The 17545-nt window shown below is 51.5% G+C and overlaps 1 protein-coding gene across 1 annotated transcript; it reads right to left on the reverse strand.

The window, feature by feature from the left end:
• Positions 1 to 8686: 8686 nt before the first annotated feature.
• Positions 8687 to 17451, reverse strand: MDH2 (malate dehydrogenase 2). Its single transcript, XM_053995172.1, has 9 exons — positions 17299 to 17451; positions 14988 to 15156; positions 14164 to 14247; positions 13104 to 13213; positions 12458 to 12583; positions 11740 to 11817; positions 10535 to 10634; positions 9950 to 10101; positions 8687 to 8989 (listed from the first exon to the last, which is right to left on the reverse strand). Exons 1-9 carry the CDS (start codon positions 17362 to 17364, stop codon positions 8858 to 8860), a joined length of 1017 nt encoding a protein of 338 aa, XP_053851147.1. The 5' UTR covers positions 17365 to 17451; the 3' UTR covers positions 8687 to 8857.
• Between the last annotated feature and the right edge of the window lie 94 nt (positions 17452 to 17545).

Consider the following 17545-nt stretch of genomic DNA (forward strand, 5'->3'; position numbering starts at 1 on the left):
CGTCCTTACACAGAGCCCTGTCATCCTTACACAGAGCCCGTCCTTACACAGAGCCCCGTCCTTACACAGAGCCTGTCCTTACACAGAGCCCGTCCTTACACAGAGCCCGTCCTTACACAGAGCCCCGTCCTTACACAGAGCCCTGTCCTTACACAGAGCCCTGTCATCCTTACACAGAGCCCCGTCCTTACACAGAGCCTGTCCTTACACAGAGCCCGTCCTTACACAGAGCCCGTCCTTACACAGAGCCCCGTCCTTACACAGAGCCCGTCCTTACACAGAGCCCGTCCTTACACAGAGCCCGTCCTTACACAGAGCCCGTTCTTACACAGAGCCCCGTCCTTACACAGAGCCCGTCCTTACACAGAGCCCGTTCTTACACAGAGCCCGTCCTTACACAGAGCCCGTCCTTACACAGAGCCTGTCCTTACACAGAGCCCCGTCCTTACACAGAGCCCGTCCTTACACAGAGCCCCGTCCTTACACAGAGCCCCGTCCTTACACAGAGCCCCCAGTCCTTACACAGAGCCCTGTCCTTACACATAGCCCGTCCTTACACAGAGCCCGTCCTTACACAGAGCCCCGTCATCCTTACACAGAGCCCATCCTTACACAGAGCCCGTCCTTACACAGAGCCCTGTCCTTACACAGAGCCCGTCCTTACACAGAGTCCGTCCTTACACAGAGCCCTGACCTTACACAGAGCCCGTTCTTACACAGAGCCCGTCCTTACACAGAGCCCGTCCTTACACAGAGCCCCGTCATCCTTACACATAGCCCGTTCTTACACAGAGCCCGTCCTTACACAGAGCCCGTCCTTACACAGAGTCCGTCCTTACACAGAGCCCCGTCATCCTTACACATAGCCCGTCCTTACACAGAGCCCTGCCGTCCTTACACAGAGCCCGTCCTTACACAGAGCCCCGTCCTTACACAGAGCCCTGTCATCCTTACACAGAGCCCGTTCTTACACAGAGCCCGTCCTTACACAGAGCCCGTTCTTACACAGAGCCCGTTCTTACACAGAGCCCGTTCTTACACAGAGCCCTGTCATCCTTACACAGAGCCTGTCCTTACACAGAGCCCGTCCTTACACAGAGCCCCGACCTTACACAGAGCCCGTCCTTACACAGAGCCCGTCCTTACACAGAGCCCTGTCCTTACACAGAGCCCGTCCTTACACAGAGCCCGTCCTTACACAGAGCCCGTCCTTACACAGAGCCCGTTCTTACACAGAGCCCGTCCTTACACAGAGCCCGTCCTTACACAGAGTCCGTCCTTACACAGAGCCCTGACCTTACACAGAGCCCGTCCTTACACAGAGCCTGTCCTTACACAGAGCCCGTTCTTACACAGAGCCCGTCCTTACACAGAGCCCGTCCTTACACAGAGCCCCGTCATCCTTACACATAGCCCGTCCTTACACAGAGCCCTGCCGTCCTTACACAGAGCCCGTCCTTACACAGAGCCCGTCCTTACACAGAGCCCCGTCCTTACACAGAGCCCGTCCTTACACAGAGCCCTGTCCTTACACAGAGCCCGTCCTTACACAGAGCCCGTCCTTACACAGAGCCCTGTCCTTACACAGAGCCCGTCCTTACACAGAGCCCTGTCCTTCCATAGATCTCTGGTCCTTCCATAGACCCCCCATCATCCTTACACAGGGTGCCATCCTTCCACAGACCCCTGTCCTTCCACAGACCGGCCCTTCATCCTTACACAGAGCCCCCAGTCCTTACACAGAGCCCCCAGTCCTTACACAGAGCCCCCTGTCCTTTCACAGCCCTTTTCATCCCTCCACAGCTCTTCCCCACTGCACAGAGCCCCCTATCCTTCCACAGAGCCTCTCCCCCTGTATCCCATCCCATATCCCACACTGCATCCCATATCCCACACCACACCCTATATCCCATCCCATTCAATATCCCACCCTCCATCCCAACCCATACCCCATCCTAAACCCCATCCTGTATCCCACCCTGCATTTCATCCCATATTCCACCCCCTATCCCATCTCATATCCTACTCTGAATCACATCCCATCCCATATTTCACCCTGAATTTCATCCCACCCTTCACCTCCTCACCATGATGTCCCCAGAGGTCCCCCAGTACCAGCCCAGTGTCCCCAGCCCTGCCCAGTTCCCAGCTGATTCTCCAGCGCTGCCTGGGAGCGCCTGGAACACCCCTACCCTGGCAGGTGTGGGGGCTTTGGGATGGCTGGGGGTTGTGGTGATGCAGGAGGTGTCAGGTCCCCAGTGGGGACACTCCCCAGTGCTGCAGCTCAGGTAACGAGTCTGTGTTAATGAGCCCATAATTAATTTTCATTTCCTTCGGTGATGCCAAGCACTCGCCCTCCTCAGCAAGCAGGAAACGGTAAAACCAGAGAAGAGGGAAAGCTCCCAAACATCCCCTAAACCACCTCAAAACTGCCCAGTGTGGTCATGGCCAGGGTTTATCTTCCCAAAACGCTCGGATTTCACCCTGGCTGCTCGGCCAGGGACACCAAACACATCTGGCTGGGGGCACCCGGTCCCACCCCTGGCTCAGTTTCCCCTGCACTGTCTGGGCTCTGCATCCCCTGTGACCACAGCTCCCTCCTGAATTTGGCTGCAGCTTCCGAAGCAGAGCCCAACAAAAGCACCTGGCCATCACTCCATGGGGGATTTGGCTTCAGAGCAGGATTTGGAGGGAGTTTCTGCAGAGACAGGGATGGGAAGTCAGAGATGGGGTCTAAAGGGAGCTTTCCTGGGGGCAGCCAAGGCTGGAGAGGCCTGTCCTGGTGGGTGGGGATGTCCCCACAGCTGGTGGCAGCTGGGTGATGCTTTTTCCTGAGGGAGGACAGACCCAGGAACCAAAATGGGAACCAGCCCAAAATCCCTCCATCCCTCACCTTCCTCCCCGTCCCTGTGCACAGGCTGAGGTGGCAGCAGCCGTGGGGACAGGTCCAGCTGGGGGTGCACATGCCCAGATGCAAACAGGGTTGGAGGGCACAAGCATCCTGTTTCCACAAGCATTAAACAAGAGTTTGGGGTTGTTTGCTACATCTGCCGAGCAAAACCTGCATCCTGCATCCATTATCCATGTCAGGACTACAGAAACAAGTGGCCATGTGTTGGACCTGCGTCTCTATTAAACTCCAGCCAAGCCATGGGGCTGGATTTGGGAGGTGCAGCCCCTGGAGCGCAGCCAGGGCCACTGCTGCCTCCTCCTGCTCCTACCCTTGTCCCTGCCGTGTCCCCCCCAGGGCTGACAGCAGATGTCACCTCCTAGGAGGTGACACCTCCTGCATGGTCAGGACTATTCCTGGTTTAACGCTGGAGGGGGAAATCAGCCCATGACAGGAAAACCCAGCATCGCCAGGGTGAGCCCATGCCCTTTGCAGCACCGTTATCTTCCCAACACCCCGCGGCGTCCGCGGTGCTGAATAATGCATCAGGTCCTGGGAAACAAAGAAATGAGGGATGAAAAAGCAGCACAGGGAGACCCTGGCATGGCAAGGACAGGAGCCCCATGGGGCTTCCTGGTTTTGGCCAGGAGCCAGGGCTTTGTAGCAGGACCACTGCATGGTTTGACCAGTAGCCCGGGAGAACAGCAGTGGGAGATGGAGCATAGCCCAGCCCGGGGTGCAGGAGCCCTGGCACGGGCAGCAAACAGCCAGAACCACACCTGGAATGGGATGGAGAGAGGCAGTAGCCAGCCAGGTGGGAAAAATTCTAGAAAAGCAGGAGGAAAAAGCTGGCAGGCAGGCGGGCAGGGTGAAGCCATGAGAGCAGTGAGGAGTGATCTGATGGAGAACAAAAGGGGAGAGATGCAAGGAGCAGAAGGGTCGGTAATTGCAGGCAAACAGGCAGAGCCGGCCACGGCTGGAGGGAGAGGAGGGAAATCATCACTTGAAAGAAACCGAGGATTTAGGAAAGAGGAGAAAGAAAAGGTGATAAATAATTAAAGGAGATCAAACGAGGCAGGCAGCAGAACAGGCCTAATTGCAAGGATTTGCGCTGAGGTTCGACATCTCCAGCAGCCTCCTCCTGACGCAGAAGAAAGGGCGGCCGGGAGCGGCGGTGCCGTGCGGGAACGTGCTGCTGGCACGGCACAGGCAGGAGCCCCTGATCAAAGCCTGGCGCTGGCTTTCATGGTGCTCAACAACCTCGACAAGGCAGGGGGGGAAGAAAATACCCGAAAATGGAGGGGGGGGGGGGGGAAGTGAAGGTATGAACGAGAAGGGGCTGGGGGCACCGCGATCCCGTGAGAGCCCAGGATAGGATGGGGACAGGGCACAGGGACAGCCCCACACGTGCCCAGGGTGACCTTGGGCCGTTCCATCCTGGCCCGGCGGCTGGAGGCTCCCATCGATTCGGGCTTGACCGTGTGGCCACGTGGCCCAGCTCAGTGCTGGGGTGGGTTTGCTGGGTTTCCTGCTTCCTCAGGGTTCCCTAACCCTCCTAGCCCTTGGCAGGGGTTTTTCTTCCCTGTGGATTTATCGGGTCACTCTTTGAAGCCCTGGGAAATGTTCTGTACCCGCGCTGTGCTGCAGCAAGGAGATGTCCACCTCCTGTGCCCACCTCCCTCAGCTCATCCAGGAGCTCCTGCCTGCTGCTTTCCTTGGCCTCTCCTTACTCAGAGGTAACAAGTCCAGGAGCAAAGAACACAATCCAGAGTTGCTCTTCCGGCCTGGAAGTATCACTGAGCAGTCATTCATCACCAGAGCCACCCTTTGCTTTTACAAACCCAAAGGGCAAACCCTCCCAGAGCATCACCCAGAATGGAAGAAGCAGAGACCTGCCACTGTCCCGGAGTCCCCAGCTGCATCCTGCCCCACAGTCTCATCTGTGACCGCATCCACTCTGTCCCAGTGTCCCACAGAGTCCCTGCAGGCAGCAGGTGCCAGGGACGGGCAGTGTGGTGGCAGAGCTCAGCTTGAGCGTGCTAACCTCTCCTAACAGGCAATCAAATCCCTGCCCCGGCAGGACTCCCTGCATATTAATTGCACTGCGTTATCCAGCCATCTGTTCCCGCAGCCAGGAAAAGAGCAGTCCCTTTGGTCTCCTTTATTAACAGGTTTCCCTGTAAATGCAAACAAACCCTCCTGTCTCAGCGCCGCTCTCCAGCTCTGCTTTGAGGCACCCAGGAGGGAAATGGGAGCTCTCGGGCATTGCAGTAAGTCAAGAGCAGGGAATGCAAAGGTGGTGATTTCACACTGCCTGTGGCCTGGCGGGAGAGCCAGGGGAGGAGGAGAGCTCTGTGCAAAGCCAAATCCGCAGCTCAGATGGTTTGTGATGCTCCTGCTCATGTTAAAACCCTTTGCCCTTGCCTTGTGAGGAAAGGGGGAAGCTGAGCTGGCTGTGGGGGAGATCTGCCTGTGCCCCCAGCTACACCCAGCCATCCTCGGGGTGTATTTCCACCTCTCCTTTCCCCATTCCTGGGCAGAGGATGCGCTGCCTGCTCTGAACTGCCAGCCCCAGTAATGTGAGGCTGAGCACAGGGTACCCCAGGGTTGGTGGTGCACATGCTGGGCTGCCCAAGGGAGGGAAAGGGCAGCAACATCTCTCTGTCCTGGCAGCTTTTGTGCAGAGAAATCACTGGATATTGTGAATTTCAGAGAAGGGGCTCCTGAGAGAGGGCAATAGTTACCCAGCACCTTTCTGAAGTACCTCCAGCCACCCCTTCAGTCCTTCCAGTCTTGCTCTTTTGCTGGAGCTGGGAAGTCAGCCAGCTTTGGCAAGGCAGAGGCTGCACTAAACTGTTGTTCTGTCTTCTGCTTCTCCTAAATATCACCAAAATGCCATGGATTGTCCTTAGGCTCAGCCACACCTGCTACAGCTGTACCAGCCTTAGCCCAAGGAAAGTGGCTGCTGGCAGCTCTCAGCACCCAGAGCCCCCCAGGGTCAGCTGGGGCTCAGGGTGGGAGGTTTGTACCCCCACACCAAAGCACTGGCCCTTGCACAGAGCCAGGAAGGGAAAACAGATTTCCCAGGAATAACAGACACAGGTCTGCCAGCCTGCTCCTGCCATCCCACCTGAAGCCCCCCAGGACAACGATGATCAGGATGAGCCCTGAGTTACACCATTCAGCATTTGCTTTTCTCCTTGTTCTATCCTTTCCTGCATTTAACATGCTGCTGCAGCAGGACAGGAGCAGCAGGTGGGCTCGAGTGACCTGACATATGGCCATCTGGAGAATCTTTATTAATTACTCTCCACACACATCTCCTCTGTATCTTGACATCTGTGCTCCGGTGCAGGGCTGGGCTGCCCGAGGAGGCGGCAGCTCCATGTGCAGAAATGATGCTGCAGGGGAAGAAGTGCTTAGAGACCATCAAGGCAAAAGTCTGCTCAGTAAAAAGGATGAAACCCAAGAGACCTGCACAGGGCAGGTTTCTCACCTCCTCCAGACCTGGTCACTCCCTTCCACAGGAGGTTAACACAAAGGTTGCCAGCACTGGAATGAGTGCTGTGACTCAGCAGGGCAGCCCTGCTGCAGAACTTCGAGGAGAGAGGATGAAGGCCTTGTGGCTCAGAGCCACAGCACCAGGAAACAACTTCCAGGACAGAGTCTTGGCCTATCTGGGTACACCCAGCTGATCCCTACTCCTCCCAGGGAGGGATATGCCCCAGATCCCTTCCTCCTCCAGGGAATCTGCTCAGAGAGAAGCGGTGGGATGACCCACACCTTTACAAACCATCTCCAGTCTCCAGAGGGATTGTTACCCACCACAGCACTGCTCAGCCACGGGGACAGCAGTGACTGAGCAGGGAACACTGACACAAGCTCGTTTCTCACCTTTAGCCAGTGTCCTTCTGGCCTCTGACTTCATGGCAGAAAGCCACAAAAGGGTGTCCCCTGTCCTTTCCAAAAAGGGAGCAGATCTCCAGCACAAGGAATAGCTGCAACTCCAAAAATGCAGCATGAGATTGGGGAGAAGAAACAACCCCAAAATCCAGACAGTGCAAGGACTTTGTTTACATTCAGGAGATTTGAAGGAGACCTTGGAGAACGTAAAAGTCAGCAGGTGCTGAGACATAATCCTCTTCCACCTCATCTCCACTTGCCCATGCTGCCCCCGAGTCCCTACTGGTACAAGCAAAGCTTTCTGCTTGTCCAAGCAATTCCCTCAGACTTTGCTGGGTTTGGACTGCTGACACAAGAAAAGATTGAATAACCTAAGCCACACGATGAACCTCAAGTTCTGAAGAGTCTCCAATGCTCAGAAATCTGCTCTATCTGCTGTATTAAAAATAGCAGGACTGGAACAAATGTGTGTTCCTGTCCTGCTGGTTGCAAGGCAAGGCGTTCCCTGCGGCCTCGTGGAGCAGTGGCCCTGGACCACCTGGGCACCCAGGCTGGACACACACCTCTGCAGGGGCACACACACCGTTTTTAACACTCTGTGCTGCCTATTTCAGGTTTGAAATTGCTGACAGGCCTACAAGACCCCTACACCCAGTTAGAACAGTCTGCCACATGCTTTCCATTTATTGTTTGGAACATTCTCTGCCACATTTACCAGGTCTGGCCTGTCACTCCTCCTCAGTGTCCTCCAGTTCCGACATCCTCCCCTGCCCCCTCCAACACGATCTTTAATTCTATTAATACCACCTAATAATTACTTTGTTCCAAGCCTGCTGAGTAATGACTGCCAACGCTTCTATTTCATTACTATTCCTGTAAAGAAATCAAGCTTTTAACATGCTGGATTTCTGCAGAGGAGTGACAAGGACTGTGCTTGCTGCCCTCTTTGCCCACATCTTCCACAGGGCAGGAAAAGAACCAGGCACATTATTCTCCATGCATCTACAACAGTCACAACTGTGTGATCTGGTACAGAATGATGAACTAATTAAAATCAAAAAAATAAAACCCAGTTAAGAGAGCTCAGACAAAAAATACACATGGGAGAAAGATAAAAGGCAGTGATCAGAAAGTATCTATGACTTTTAGGTATCTTGTAAGCAACTACCCCATGTTCTCTGGCTCAAACCAACATTCACCTCAGTTCCTCCAGAGGTGCTGGGCTTTGGCTTTTCCTTCACTCATCAAAATAAAGTCTGTTCAACTTAGAATTCAACCTACACGGATGAGAGCAATTCAAAGCAACAGCGTAAGCAGCGCAGAGCACGGAGGAAGAGTGAATTAATAGCTTCCTTCATTAAAGCTTACCTTCAAAGAAGTCAGCAACAGAACTCGTCATCACCATCTTCTTGCAGACATTTATTTTTATATTCACAAGAGGATGAATGTAAGGGAAATTTATGGAGATGCTAAATCAAGGCTTTTGTTCCTAACTAGAAAGAAGTGGCTCTCAGCAGTTTAATTATTGTCTTAGTGCAGGACTGACATTTCAAACGCTGTGCTCTTTCACTAACTCCTTTAAAATCAAATTACATAAGAGATTTAGGTAACACAAGGTAACAGAGGTAATGCCACCTCCTGAAAAAAACACCTTTTGGATCATTTCACTCAGTTTTCCCTTGTGCAGCCCCTATACCCATCTTGATCTGGTCACACCTAGTTCCCAGTGGCTGTGCTGAACAAGGAGCCCAAACCCAGGCAGCAGCAGAGTTGGGAGTAATCAGTTCCCTCCCCTTTCCAAGGTTATTTCATCCCTGCTGAAACCAATCCCCTCTCGGAGACCTACAGCCTCCACCTTCCAAAGGACAAGCACATCAGGACAACTCCACATGGTACACTGAAAAAATGAGGCTGTTTTATTGATGATTAGACTCTGCACTGGCAACAAGCATCAAGGTAATACAGACAGACTTCAACCAAAGCATGAGCTTTGAATCAGAAGTCGAAAAGTGACATGATGCCTTAATAAATTAAGGAAGTTAATTCCTCTCCGTTATCAAGTCTTCACTTGAAGTTCTTTGCAAATTCCTCTCCTTTCTTAATAGAACCCTTCAGCTCAGACATGGCCGCAGCAACCATCTTCTCTTCAAAGGGGGAGAGCTTGCCAAGGCCTAGGTTCTTCTCAATTCCTTTTTTCTGAGGGGAAAGAGGATTTAAGGATTAACCATTCATTGAATGACCTAAAGAGTAGCTTAACAGCTCTGACTAAGTATTACCCAGCTGAGACAGAGACCCAGCCTGGCACCTGTGTCATCTCTAGTCTGCCAACCCTGTGCTTCCTGGAAAGAAGCCTCTTACAATCTGTGGCAACTTCTAGAGCCATCACTAACTTCTCATTCACTGTCCACTTATGTGAAACCAGAAGCCAACCCAGCAGCTCCTTCAAGAGGAGACTGACACCAACTGATCCTTCCTAACTCCACACCTGCCATCTGGCAAGAGGATCTCCTCTGGTGAATGCCCTCTGCTTGCCATCTCAAACGGCCCCAGACTGGCACTCCCAGGTGTTCAAGATGTCGACATTCCCCCTTAATATCCCCCTGCCTCCATCCCCTCACCAGCCTGCCCTAAGACAGCAAACACCACCCTTTGCATCCCAGCAGCCATGACAGGGCTGCAGCATCAGTTTTCCACTCCCCCAGGGTATGGGTGACAAAAGGAACACTGCTTTCAGAGTTCAGCAGAGGTCCTGAAAAAAAGCTATTAATCCTAATCCATGCTGTAGGTCCCCATGTGCCTCAGTTTCTGAGGATTTGCTTGTAGCAGATCAAGCTGAGGAGACAGGATTGCTGACTCTGTTTAATCATATGAAAGCCCAGAGTAAACAGGCCTGACTTGAGGCAAATGTGACCTCTTAAGCCAAGTCTGAACCTCTGGTTACTCAGTGACCTGCAGTCCAAGAGCAGATAAAAGCAGCAGCATCCTTGTCAAGCTGAGCTATGTGCCTAAGTACCACATCCAAACACTGCAGACTCTTAAAGGCACACTCAGCTGTTAACTCCAGAAATAGCAGGCACTCAGCTAAACTGAAACCACGGAGTAAAACCCACATGACACAACCATAGCTGCTGTTTGTAAGGCTGTATTAGTACATACCCCCAGTTGCAGCGGTGTAGAGAAGTATGGGACCTCTGTCACGTCCGATCGAACAAAGGCACATTCAACAACCCCCTGCTTTCCACTCATGGCATCCAACAGGGAGAACACAAACCGAGCACCAGCATAGGCCATAGACAAGGTGGCAGATCCTGGAAGAGTTAAACCACTTTCAGAACAGATCACATTGAAATTTGATACTTCCTTTAGCATCAAAGGTTTCCATACCAGTGTGTTGTCAGAGCAGCAATAATGCAGTGTCATTGACTTCAAGCTCATGGCCAGTTAGATAAAGCAGCAGCTTCTGGCCAGCTACATGTATCTAATTGACCAGATTTATAAAAGAAACAGCTTAATTTGACAGAAAAGATTCTTTTAACGCCATAGGTGGTGTGGGATCAGATAATATTTAGTCTTACATACTGAGCTGTTTCTAGTAGCACAGCCCAGGCAGCAGCTGACAGAGAAGAGCAGTGAGACTGACAACCAGCAGTTCTTAGCCTGTAAATAAGATTAAGCTGCAGAGGAGTGCAGCCCTACAGACAGACAACAAGAATTACTTGGGAGCTTTACTCAAGAACCCACCTGCTCCTGCTTTAGCTTGGACAACTTCAGTCCCAGCTTCTTGAATTCTTGCTGTAAGCTTCTCCAGCTGATCCTGAGGAAACTCCACTTTTGGTGTGCACTGGATGGGAAAAAAGAAGTTAATACCAATACCAGAACCCCTTCAGATTCAGCATAAAGCACACAGTACTTTTTGTACCATTGCAGTTGTTAACAACAGCTCTCAATTGGGCAAAATGGGTTTCCCCAGCTCACAGCTTGTGTGACACTGACCAACAGCAAAAGTCATCAGAGCTGGGGTTACTGCATGGCCGGGAAGAGGAACCCAGCCATGCCCAGCTTCCTCAGGGATAAACCACAGCTTCACAGCCAAACCAGGGCTTGCCATGGCTCCTCATTACTGTGTAGTCCTGTACACTACAGATACCCTCCAAGCATTAGGAATTTCAGAAAGTCATCTTGTAAATATTTGGGTCACTGTGGCATTATGGAAGTTGAGCCTTATGAAAGATCCAGTTTTCCAGCAGTATTCAGGAAATCACTGAACCTTCAGATACAGCTACACCAGTAGCTTAAGCACAGTTGTGTCTGTCCCAATGGACTGTTTAACTAAAGCACCACTCTGCATTCAGCTGCTCCAAAGCCCTTGCTCTTATTCCCAAGAAAATCCTTCTGTAAAGGATACTTTATTCCCCACTTAGGGCACAGCTTTTCTCCCTTTGTTAGAGTGCTCCTTGGTCACATCCCAGCATCTCCCCACGAGACTGCACCTGCTTTAGAACTGCATTTCAGCCTGGCTGAAGGGCCAGACTGCCAGTCATGGCTGGAACAGGCCTCCCTGCACAGCCTGAGCTGTGCCTGTCAATGCTTGTGCTTCAAGCAGGGTTTCCAGTCCATCATGGCAAAATCAATTCAATTTTTCTCCTGAAGCCAGGTATTCCTGTCATGAGATACCTGTCACAAACAGTGCCAGGACACCTAAACACCCACACTACCCCTCAGTTCTTATCCCAAACTCCTTTAGAGGAAAGCTGGAATTACTGCCCAGAGGGGGTCAGATTTAGATTGCTGCCTTCCATCCCATCCCAGAAGGAAAGCAGCCATGAGAGCAGGGAAGACTCTCTGTGCCCTATCCTAGCACATTTCCTGCCATCACAGAGGCACTTTATATCAACCCTAACATGCTGATGAGTGTGCTGCCACACACACCTGTCACCCTGACTCACCTGGGAGATCAGAGGGATGATGGTCTTCCCAGCATGGCCACCAATAACCGGAACAGTTACTCGAGCTGGATCCAAGCCCTAAAGGAAACATGAAACTTTCCAGCTTCTGAAGCACATGAGCAGGAAAAACAAGTGACTTCACTCTCTGCCCTGGGTATCAGGACACGCAGGGCAGGAGTTCCAGAGGCAGCTGCACTCCAGGGACAAAGCCACATCTACGGAGCGGAACTCTGGGTTACTCTGATCACTTCATACAGTCACAGGATATTATTACTGCAGGGCTGGATAAAGAGCAGCACAACATAAACACCACCAGGGCTATTAAGAGCAGTAACCTGCTACAGCTCCTGATACTTTGCAGAGTATCCTGTGACACACAGCACAGAGTTTGACTTGCAAACACACACACCACAACTCAAGCCTCTCCTCTGGTTGCATGGCAGGCTTGGGAATGCCAAAGGAATTAAGGCCAACACGTAGCTCACTTGCAGGGCACAGCTATGAAAAGGAAAGGTCAAAGTCTCTTGAAACACATTTTCCAAGAAACCTTATCTTCAGGCTCCTCTAAATAAGGGAGACAGGGAATCATTGCCTTTGCCTCTAGCTGCACAGAAATCTGAGCTCCTTTGGTTCTCTGCAGTGATTTTGGAAGCATTTCTTTATAGATTGATGATCAAAGCAGGCAGTATCCCTCCCCCTGCATGTAACCATGACCTGCCTTTAGTTCAGCCACAAAAGTATTCGCTCTGACGATGTCCAGTGTTGTAACACCAAAGATTTTGTTGGGATTATACACACCGTGCTTCTTGAAGACTTCTGAAGTTATTGGGATGGTTGAATTTACCTACAAGCAAGAAGAGGCAAGCACTGATTAAAAGCAGTTTAATAACGAAGACAATTCATGAACTTAACAGGCCAATTAACCACCTGAACTATACTTCCAATTTGGAATCAACTGTAGCCAATTACCTTAATGTCTAAATTGAAGAGCAATTTAGAGTCAGGCAGGAATAAAAATCATTAATTTTAAATAACCATTAAGACAATAAATTTGCTCATTTCCATTACAAAGGCTCCTCCCTTAGTGAGCTAAGGTTTTTATCCCAGCTAATACACCAGCTTGCATTATAACCAGTCACAGAGACTTGGAGATATTAAGCACTTTTACATCCAAGTTTTCTCTGAATTAAATACAGCCAAGAAAAATGGGTTAGTAGAACCAGGCTTTTCTGCAAATACACTGCAGACTTTAAAGATACTGGTCAAAATTAGTAAGAATTTGGATTACTCTAGTATTTGGTATACTCAATCTGAATTTGGTGAGGTTTTTCCTCTACATTCCAAGGTCTTCAGAAAACACTTACTGGGTTAGAAATAATACAGATCATGGCTTCTGGACAGTGCTTTGCACAGGCAGTTGTCAAAGAGGCAACAATGCTGGCATTGGTGTTGAACAGGTCATCACGGGTCATACCTAAAACACAGCCAGGGCAGGATTCTAAGTTACCCACAGTTACCATCACAGGCAGAAAATCCAATCAAAATCCAATATTCTGCTCAGCACAGACACATATCAGCCTCTGGTTTCACAGATCAAGAACAAATTCTCCACTTGCACTAATGAATTGGCTCCACAGGTAACTCCTCTCACCAATAAAGAGATCAGCCCTTTCCAGGAGCAACCAGCCCAACTCTGCATTTCAGAACCCACTTCACTGAGGCTGCCTGAAGAACACTGTGACCACACAACCCACACCAGTGGTGCTCAGAGCTGCACAACTGCTCCCAGGATGAATTCTCCTCCCTCTTTTAAGTCACTTCCACAACTACGGTTTAAATGACAACTGCTGTGTGCAAAATATTGCTGGTTGTGTAAGTGCCACCCCCCATTTCTATTGCAGCAACTACTTTAACCATGAAAAACGAAGATTTAGGGAGAGCTAGGCATTAAAGTCTAGAATTTTGTTATGTTCCTAATAGGATATTGAAAAATAGAGTGGAAATGGAGCAGGTCAGAAACATTCTAGGAAGGCTTAACAGCATTTCTTTGGAGATGCCCCAAGAAGTTGCTGTACAACTGACACAAAAGAAAATGGGTTATTTCTCTTCTGCTGAGAAATGAAACAAAGAACCAGTTTTTATTCCTTGAGCACTGATCTGGGACAAGAAACACTAAGGGAGGTTTAGGATCACTTGCATGAAAAGCCTCTGCAGCTCAGGCCCGAGTGGGAACTCCAGAAATCAGTTTAGCCCATTTCAGAAGGGACAGCGTAAGAGAGGCTGAATGGGCTGCCTGATACCACAAGGAGCTCTGGGGCAGGGGCATGAACAGACCACTTACACCCCAACAGACACAGCTCTGAGCAGCAGAACTGCAGACATGCACTTCAAAGCAGCCCTGGGGCCTTCCAACAAAGAACCTACCTGGTTTTCTTGGGACTCCCGCTGGAATAACAACAACATCACAGCCCTTCAGACATTCTGGCAACTGCTCAGGTCCCATGAAGCCTGAAATGGAAGACTTTCAGGCATTATGTTTTTGACAGTTATTAAATAGCTGACACTTTGAAGTATAAAATCATGCCCAGAGGCATCAAGTCTTTTTTAAAATTTTAAACTTCAATTTAGACTTAACGTTGAAAAGCAAAGGAATACAATTATGGATGGATACCATTTCATGTTTTATCTTTGTTTCAAAACTTACAGAATGAGAGTGGTGAGAATCTCACATTCACCTGTTTCCAAACTCTTAGTTCCTCCTGCTATGTCTATTTACTCTCCAAAAGCATTGGCACTAGAGTCAGTGCCCCCAAAGAACTGCAGACTGGCACATTCATGTAAAATGTCACCTTTTGGTGATCTTCAGATAAAAGAAAGATGAGCAGATTAAGTTTTGATTTCATCAGAATCTAAGAGAGAAGAAGCACATGGATTTCATGTGGACACCCAGGGAATGTTAAACCCATTTTTAAATTCAACACTCTGAGATAATTTCACTGAATGTTTCCTGCCAGACGTCACAAATTTCCCTTCAACAGTGCAACCACAGCCCATATTTATCTCCATACACGTCAATCTAATCAGCTAAACCTTAATTAATCTTTCACCTCTTGAGGAAAAAGCTACTTAAATTGATACTGGGCTTGAGGACTGTGGGTGAAGCTTTCCCCTCACAAGCAATGGGCATTCAGGGTCAGAGCCACCCCTCTGGGAGGATCCCTTTGGAACTGAGGCCATTCCCAGGGTACCTTTGACATTGGCTTTGGTCTCGATGTGGCTGAGGTCGGCTGCCACGCCTGGAGTGTGAGCGATGTCGTAGAGGCTGAGCTTGCTCACCAGAGGGCTGTTCTTCAGCAGCAGGGACAGGGGCTGCCCGATGCCCCCCGAGGCCCCCAGCACTGCCACCTTGGCATTGTTCTGTGCAAAACAGACAACAAACACGTTGTAGAGCTGTTCTGGCAGTCACCCCCCACCCCCAGCAGTGACCTTGGGGATTTCACCACTCTTTCTTTGCTTTTAGTTCTGCTTCTCACTTTTTTTTTACCAAGCACTGTGCAAACTAGATAGTCTAAGCCTACAGAAGATTACCCTCACAGCAGCCCCCCAGAGATCCTTCAGGCTTATTGGTAGGACAGGTTGGAGGAAATGGTTACCTGTGATCTGAAGCTCAAAAGGGAAGCAAGGCTAGGGCAAAGGAACACAAGGGATCACCCTTCTCCCAACAAAAATGCCTGCCTGAGACTAATACCTGCCACTCTGCCAGGCCTGATTTAGAGTCAATCTGGTTTGTAGTTTTTCCAGTATCAAAAAAATACACCTTCCATTTGGCAAATCAATACATTTAATGGACTATAAGAAACGTAATAACCACTACATGTATGTGAAGAAAATGCTTACACCTGATATAAATCCAAAATAGCAGCTGCAGATTGAGGACTGAGAATATTAAGTGACAACACTTTCCAGCTTTGATCACGTGGTTGAGAATCAAGTAAAATCAACTCTGCTTGGTTGCCCCGTGGACCAATTTTATCCTCACTCAGGTACTGACTGGCAGGGTGTAATTTCTCTCACAAATGCCTGTTTGCAAAGTGCTGCTCCACAAGAGGAAAGCTCCTTCCAGGGGCCAGAAAAACTTTAAAGTGCAACACTGCCGAAGTGATGGAAAACTACTGTGGAGATGTAATGAGCAATTACTGCTGAGAAACCCATTCTTTATCACAATCTTACCAGATAAAAGCCATAATAGCTCCACGTCCCCTCACCAACAGCTTAATTACTGTGCTATGACAGGAAATAATCTACCCAAGAACTGGACCAGATAAACCTCAGCCCAGTTTTCTTGCTATGGTAACGAATAGAATTTTGCATAAAATTCTATAAGAGGAAGCAAAGTCTGGAGTGAGTCACTGTTGAGCCCCATTTGTGACCGAGCTGACACCGTGGGGTCAAAATCTCACTGCTAATAAATACAGTTTCCATGAAAAGACTTAGACAAGGTTCTCCTACACAACACATATTTACAGCTGCAATAATCAATCTTTTACATCCCACCCGGCCTGTTAACATTGGATAGAGGTCAGTCTCTACCCGTGCAGCCACAGCAGCAGTGGTCTGGAGCCAGCACAGTGGATTTTGGCACACGAAGGATTACTGCTAAACCAACCAACAGCTTTAGTTCTTAACACCTCCCGAACGCAGGGGCATTTTTGCACTAGAAGGAGGAAGCAGCAAACCCATCACCCTCTGCACACCGTCAGAGAGAGGAAGTTCATACAGGATTATCGCACTCGCAGCCTGGCTGCAGCAGGGTGGGAGCTGCTGGGCCGAGACCCGCAGGGTCACGGTGCTGCCACCGGGCCCAGCCCGGCACACCCAGCACCGAGACCCCCGAGCCACGCTCCGCAACCTCCCCGCGCCCTCTCCCCGCCTCAGGCACCGTCACACGCTCCCAGCCCCGCTCCGAGGAGTTCCAGGCTACACCCGAGCCCTGCAGCCCCCTCACTGCGGAGCTCCCGGGCTCCGCAGTCCCCTCATGGAGGCCCCGGGCTCCTTCCCGGACCCGCAGCCCCTCAGTGGGGACATGGAGCCCTCCCCGGGCTCCCCCCGAGCCCCGCAGCCCCGCTCCGAGGAGGGGTCCGGGCTCCCCTCGAGCCCCGCTCCGAGAAGGGGTCCGGGCTCCCCCCGAGCCCCGCTCCGAGGAGGGGTCCGGGCTCCCCGGAGCCCCGCAGTCCCTCACCGAGGAGACTCAGGGTTCCACAGCCGAGGAGCACCGGGGCTGCTTCCCGACCCCGCAGCCCCCTCACCGAGGGCCTGCGTTCCCCCCGCAGCAGGAACTATGTCCAACGCCGGCCCTGCAGGCCCAGACCGGAGAACAGCCAGGCCTGCATCCCCGCCCTGCACCCCTTCACCGGGCAGCGCCTGTGCTCCACAGCCCCTTCGCCGAGCAGCACCGGGGCTCCTCCCCGCCTTCCCCCCGAGCTCCGCAGCAGCGCCAGAACGGAGGGGGAAGCGCGGGGCCCGGCGCCGAGGCGCGGTGCCGGCTTGCGGGCGCTGTACCTGTGCGGAGGTGGCGATGCCGCGGCGCAGGGCGGTGGCGGTGGCGGTGCTGAGGCGGGACAGCATGGCGGGCACGGCGGGCGCGAGCGGCGGCGGCGGCGGCGCGAGCGGTGACTCCAACGACCTCCAGAGCCCGCGCGGCGCCTGCGCGGCCCCGCCCGCCGCTCTCGCGAGACTGCCGCCCGCGGCGGGAAGGGGCGGGCGGGGGAAAGTCTCGCGAGACCCCGCCTGAGGTAACCTTGGAGAC

This window comes from Vidua macroura, chromosome 20, assembly GCF_024509145.1.
Source record: "Vidua macroura isolate BioBank_ID:100142 chromosome 20, ASM2450914v1, whole genome shotgun sequence".
NCBI lineage: Eukaryota > Metazoa > Chordata > Aves > Passeriformes > Viduidae > Vidua > Vidua macroura.